Source organism: Notothenia rossii (genome assembly GCF_949606895.1).
Source record: "Notothenia rossii genome assembly, chromosome: 2".
Classification (NCBI taxonomy): domain Eukaryota; kingdom Metazoa; phylum Chordata; class Actinopteri; order Perciformes; family Nototheniidae; genus Notothenia; species Notothenia rossii.
The window spans coordinates 46,964,531-46,971,505 of record NC_136904.1 but is presented as its reverse complement, the minus strand read 5'-3'; the positions used below and the strand labels follow the sequence as shown (position 1 = coordinate 46,971,505).

General features: G+C 41.0%; 1 protein-coding gene across 1 annotated transcript; it reads right to left on the bottom strand.

Annotated features, from left to right (window-relative positions):
- Positions 1-504: 504 nt before the first annotated feature.
- LOC307029617 (general transcription factor II-I repeat domain-containing protein 2A-like) lies at positions 505-6,497 on the bottom strand (the record flags this gene model as incomplete). Its single annotated transcript, XM_079665697.1, has 3 exons — positions 505-4,732; positions 4,915-5,825; positions 6,166-6,497. The coding sequence occupies 2 exons, from the start codon at positions 6,495-6,497 to the stop codon at positions 4,919-4,921; spliced, it is 1,239 nt and encodes a 412-aa protein (XP_079521823.1). The 3' UTR covers positions 505-4,732; positions 4,915-4,918.
- Positions 6,498-6,975: the final 478 nt, after the last annotated feature.

The window sequence follows — 6,975 nt, the reverse complement described above, 5'->3', positions numbered from 1 at the left end:
TCCATGCAGCGTTTCAGTCTGATGTGCTTGGTTATCTGTTCTGCCAGGTCCTGACCTTGTCTGCATGATTTTGGACCAGAGTTTCTTGCCTGCACCCTGATTGGAGTTGTTCGACAGTTTGAAGGATCGCCTGATTCTGAGCCCTATTCTGCCTGCCCCCTTTATTGGATTTTGGTTGCCTGTTTGCTGGATAACCTGGTTTTTACCCACCTGTTCCTGACTTGAATCTTTTGGGCATTGTCTATATCTGTTTCGTGCGCAATTCCCAGCCAATCTGTTCCTCCAGCCCTTGCAGTATCCACCTGCTTCCTGGCACCAACTTGTCATCCAGGAAGGCCCTGATTGGTGTTTGGACATAGTGGCTGAACATTAAAGCATGTAAACATATTATACTAGAATGAAAAAATATAATAATGAACCTGAAAAGTTGCCTAATAACTAATAAATAATAAAAAAGGCTTCACCATTCATCATTCACTATCTTTTTGATATTTGGAATCAATCAATCAATCAATCAATGTTTATTTATATAGCCCAATATCACAAATGTTACATTTGTCTCAGTGGACTTCACAGTTTGTACAGAATATCAGTATGACAATACGACACCCTCTGTCCTTAGACCCTCACATCGTACAAGGAAAAACTTCCAGAGAAAACCCACAGTTTAAAGGGAAAAATGGGAGAAACCTCAGGGAGAGCAACAGCGGAGGGATCCCTCTCCCAGGACGGACAGACGTGCAATAGATGCCGTGTGTAAATTGAAAAGATAATACATTTGCAACATAGGTAGTCCAAATGTTTGGAAATGCATATGTGTATAATAGGAAGATGAAGCCACGAGTATATCCATCCAGGACTTATGATCCAGGACCACAGCCACGACTCAAGATCCAGGACTCGCAATCCATGACACAGGACCGCAGGATCATCCATGACTCCGGATCCCGGCGTATATAGACACCAAAAAGAAAGACATTTGGGGAAGCTGGGTTAATCGGAATATGAGAGTACACAGGTATAGACAGAGAGAAGGAAGAAGTAAGATGTCCCCCGACAAACTAAGCCTATATCAGCAAAACTAGGGGCTGAATCTAATCAGCCCTAACTATAAGCTTTATCAAAAAGGAAGGTCTTAAGCGCACTCTTAAAAACGGATAGGGTGTCTGCCGTCCGAACACAAACTGGAAGCTGATTCCACAAAAGTGGAGCTTGATAAGAAAAGGCTCTGGCTCCCATTGTACTTTTAGAGACTCTAGGAACAACCAACAACCCTGCATTCTTGGAACGCAATGCCCTAGTAGGACAATAGGGTATAATGAGTTCTTTAAGGTAAGATGGCGCCTGCCCATTAAGGGCTTTGTAGGCGAGAAGAAGAATTTTAAATGCTATCCTGTGTTCTATAGGGAGCCAGTGTAAGGCAGCCAGAACAGGAGTAATGTGGTCCCTTTTCCTAACTCTGGTTAGTACACGAGCTGCAGCATTTTGAATCAGCTGAAGCGACTTGACTGACTTCTTGGTACACCCTGATAATAAGGAGTTACAATAATCCAGCCTTGAAGTAACAAATGCATGGAATAGTTTCTCTGCATCGTTTTGAGGCAATATATGCCTGATTTTTGCAATGTTACGTAGATGGAAGTAGGCGGTCCTTGAAATTGATTTTATGTGGGTGTTAAAGGATCAATCCTGATCAAATATAACACCAAGATTCCTTACAGTCTCACTGGAGGCCAAATTAATGCCATCCATAGTTAATATATCTTTAGATAATTTGTTTCGTAGATTCTTCGGGCCAAGTACAATAACTTCAGTTTTGGTCGTGTTTAACATCAAAAAATGTAAGGTCATCCACGTTTTTAAGTCCTTGAGGCAGTCTTGAATTTTATTTAGATGATTAATTTCATCAGGCTTGATTGATAAATATAGTTGAGTATCATCCGCATAACAATGAAAGTTTACAGAATGATTCCTTATAATATTGCCTAACGGAAGCATATATAGGGTGGACAAAATAGGTCCAAGCACTGAGCCCTGTGGCACTCCATGGCTAACTTTGGTTTGCATGGAAGATTCATCGTTGACACGTACAAACTGAGAGCGTTCAGATAGATAGGACCTAAACCAGCCTAAAGCAGTTCCCTCTATGCCAACTAAGTGCTCTAGTCTTTGCAATAGGATCTCATGGTCGATAGTATCAAATGCAGCACTAAGATCGAGCAAGACAAGAATAGAGACAAGTCCCTTGTCAGAGGCTATTAGAATGTTATTTGTGACTTTAACCAGAGCTGTCTCTGTGCTATGTTGTGTTCTAAAGCCAGATTGAAAATCTTCAAATAAATCATAGTTTTTTAAGTAATCACACAGCTGTTTTGCGACTGCTTTCTCAAGAATCTTTGAGAGGAACGGAAGATTAGAAATAGGTCTATAGTTGGCTAAAACCTCTGGATCGAGGTTGTGCTTTTTAAGAAGCGGTTTTATCACTGCTACTTTGAATGATTGTGGAACATAGCCTGATAATAAAGACATATTCATAATATTTAATAAAGAAGTGCTAATTAATGGAAAAACATCTTTTAACAGCTTAGTTGGAATCGGGTCTAAGATACACGTTGATGGTTTAGAAGAGAGAATCATTGAATTTAATTGTTCAAGGTTTATGGCTGAAAAGCATTCTAATTTACTAGCTAGTGTAATATTAGAACTTACGTTTCCGGGAGCTGTTGATAACACTATACTGGTCAAAGGCAAGAGGTCATTGATTTTGTTTCTAAGAGTAACAATTGTATCGTTAAAAAAGCACATAAAATCATTACTACTGAGTGCTATGGGAATAGAAGGCTCAGTCGAGCTGTGGCTCTCTGTCAGCCTGGCTACAGTGCTGAAAAGAAATCTTGCATTATTCTTATTCTCATCTATTAATGAACAGTAGTATGCTGTTCTCGCTTTACGCAGTGCTTTCTTATATTCATTGAGTGTAATATGCCAAATTAAACGAGATTCTTCAAGTTTAGTGGAACGCCATATCCTTTCAAGTTGTCTCGTCTTTTGCTTTATTTTGCGGGTTTCGGCATTATGCCATGGAGCTAATCTATGTTGTTTTATTTTCTTATTTTTCAAAGGAGCAACAGAGTCTAATTTTATTCGCAGCGCATCTGTAGCACTATCAACAACATGATCAATTTGGGGTGGTGTACATTTTGTATAAGTTTCCTCCCCTACATGCAGACCTGCTATCGAGTTAAGTATTGGTGGAATCTCTTCCTTACATTTGGCTATAGCACTAACAGATAGGTTTCTGCTGCAGGTGCTTTTGGCTAATGCTTTGTAGTCTAGTAACAGTACTTCAAAAGTTACTAAGAAATGGTCGGATAAAGCAGGATTATGCGGTTCGACTAATAGTTGCTCAATTTCAATACCATAAGTCAGAACAAGGTCAAGAGTGTGATTATAGCAGTGGGTTGGTTTATTTACACTCTGACAGAAACCAACAGAATCTAATATAGAGTTAAATGCAACAGTAAGGCTATTTTTATCATCGTCAACATGAATATTAAAGTCACCTACGATAATTACTTTATCTGTTTTAAGTACCAAAGCTGATAAAAACTCAGAGAATTCTGATAAGAATTCTGAATAAGGACCTGGTGCACGGTACACTGTAACAAATAAGATTGGCTGCAAAGTTTTCCAGGTCGGATGCGTAAGACTGAAAATGAGGCTTTCAAAGGAGGTATAATTTAATTTTTGTTTAGTATTGATAAGTAAACTTGAGTCAAAGATTGCTGCAACTCCACCTCCTCGGCCCGTGCCTCGGGCAATATGAGTATTGATATGGCTGGGTGGAGTGGCCTCATTTATGCTGACATATTCTTCATGTCTCAACCAAGTTTCAGTGAGACAGCATATATCAATATTATAATCTGATATTAAATCATTTACCAGTATTGCTTTAGATCAGGGGTCACCAAACTTTTTTCTCTGGGGGCCACATTATTGTTCCTGACTGTGATGGGGGGCCGGGGCCGAGTCAGCTCATTGTGTAGAAGAGATTACTAGCCCGGCACAGCCATCCCCACTACTACTTCCACACTACTATATCAACACTTGATTCCTGTCACATATTTGTTTACCATCTTTACTAGTGGTTTACAAAAGTAGCAATTGAGTCTTCACACTTTGCTTTAATTTGAAATACCACAGATATTCCATTTATTTGTTTTCTAATAAAAATAACATCAAAGCTGTCAAGGTAAGAAACATCTGCCTAGTTGAGGTGATTGACACTGGCAAAGGTGAGTTCAAAATTATAAATTATAGGTAGGCCTGATGATGATGATAATAATAATAATAATAATAATAATAATAATAATAATAATAATAATTGTGTGCAGCACTTAATAAAGGTCAAATAAATAGGCCTATAAAATAAATAAATAAATAAAAAACATCAAAATTATAATAACATGAGTAGGCTAATAGAACTAGCCAACTCTTATGCCTATCCAGGTGAGCATGTTCAGTTAACATTTTGTTTAGGTCAAGGTGAAAAGGACATGAGCAGTGTAGGCTCAAAACTAAAGCACAACAATAATACAGAATAATGGCAATCAAAATCAGTAGCCTATATGTAGGTGAGCTGGATTTGTACTTGTTGATGAATTGTGCTGTCTTTGGGATGGGATCAGCAACAGCAATCTCCTCTCCTCACTTCAGAGTGCCTTCTGGAGCCCTGGCATGGAGGGATGACGGATTGAACACAAGAAGCACCATATTCAGTAAATGGCAAGACATGCTGCTGTCTGCTTTTCTCTGTGACATAATTTTACAACATATGTAGCAAATTAAAAAGAGCCTTCACATTTCATATGTATAGCAATTAAAATCAGTAATTGTTAAAATCAGTGTGCTTACCGTATCAGTGTGAACTGTGTGTTTGCTTCTGGCTGATGAGAAGTTCAATGTCTGGTTGCAGTCTAGTGGTAGCCAGTCTCAAGGTGTGATGCAAGTGTTTATCTGTGAGTCTGTTCCTTGTTGTATTCTTGGTTTGCTTCATGCGGGAAAAGGTTTGCTCACAGATGTAGGTGCTGCCAAAAACTGTGGACATCTTCATTGCATGCTGTTTGATGTTTGGGTAGGTTTCCCCTGGGAGCGAAGCATAGAACTCAATGAGACTGTCAGGCTTGAACGCATCTTTAAGGATATCACAATTCTGCAACTCGGCTAGTTCAAACTGAAGAGAGGGATGGGCATCATTTATGTCGGCAGCAAAGGGGTTCTGGAACAAACGTATTGCTTTACCGTTGACATGAAGCTCACGGAACCGCACACTGAACTGCCCCTGCAGCATTTCCAGTGCATCCTTGCACTTTTCGACTGGGAACGTGACAGGTGGTTTCTCAGCGCAGTAGCTCTGGGTGGCAGGGAGATGCGTAAAGTCCAGCTTTTCGACCTGTCTCACAAGCAACACTAGTTTGACCTCGAACGCTTTGATGTGGGAATACAGGTCACTGATTAGCTTCCCTTTGCCTTGGAGCTGCACGTTAAGGTGGTTCAACATTTCAGTCACATCTGTTAAAAATGCGAGGTCCCATTTCCATTCTGGCTCGGTCAGCTCTCGTACCGTTTCACCTTTAGACTGCAGGAAGGTGTTGATTTCGGGTAGCAGGTCGTAGAAACGGCGCAACACTTTGCCTCGGCTTAACCACCGGATTTCTGTGTAGTACAGCACATCCTCGTAGGCAGACTCAAGCTCGGAGAGGAAGGCCTGGAACTGTCTGTGTTTCAGACCATTTTTTCGGATGTAGTTGACAGTGCACAACCACCTTCATAACAGACGCCCACTTCAAAACTTTGCAGCATAGGGCTTGCTGGTGAATCAGACAGTGGACTTGTAGTGGGGGGGTGAGACCTCGTTCCTCGAATTCGCTGTTCAAGCGCCCTACTAGCCCCCTTGTCGTGCCAACCATACTAGGTGCGCCATCCGTAGTGATGCTGGCAAATTTACACCAGTCTAGACCCAACTCTTCCATTGTTTTGCACACTTGGACAAAAATATCCTCTCCTGTTGTAGTTCCTTTGAGGCTTTTTAGTGCTGCCAGCTCCTCAGACACTTCAAAGCTTTCGCTAATCCCACGAATAAAAATGAGCAGTTGTGCTGTGTACTGCACATCATTGCTTTCATCCATGGCCAAAGCAAAAAACTTGAATTGTGACGCTTTCTCGTTCAGCTGCTCATAAACGTTGTCCCCCAATTCTTCTACTCGCCTGGTCATAGTAGTCGCGGAGAGACTCACACCGTTGACTGCCTCTCTCTTGTCGGGACACACCTCCTCGGCCACAGCAAGGATGCATTTTTTAACAAAGTCCCCATCAGTGAAGGGCTTCCCATGGGTAGCTAGTATGTGAGCTACCTTGAAGCTAGCTCGAACAGCAACGTGGTTTACCTGGGTTTGGCGAATGAATGTTTGTTGTTGTGCTGCCAGTCCGCCTTTCATTCTGCGAATTCTGTCTGCTCTTGCTTGCCCTCGCAAGCTAGCAAAGTCACTGTGGCGGGTTTCGTGGTGACGACGAAGATTATATTCCTTGAAAACCGCCACACTCTCTTCACAGATAATGCAAACGGCACGGTCCTTATACTGAACAAAAAAATAGTCGTTGGTCCACTGTTCTTTGAAAATTCTGCACTCTCTATCAACTTTTCGTTTAACGTTAGCCATTTTTGCTGTCCTGAACACTGACAGTTCTCTACGCGTGCGTTGTCTGTCACTCACTTGATCTCCAAGATGTCGGGTGACGACAATTCGGCAAATATAGTGCATTTTATTTTATAACTAAATATAATTTTTTTAACTGAAACGAAATCAACAAAATACCAAACGCAGACATGTTATTATTTTCCAAAAATCAATTTGAAAAAAATAAGCCATGACGACTTTTGGGGATTTGCCTCATAGGGCCGGTTCAAGTGGTGGG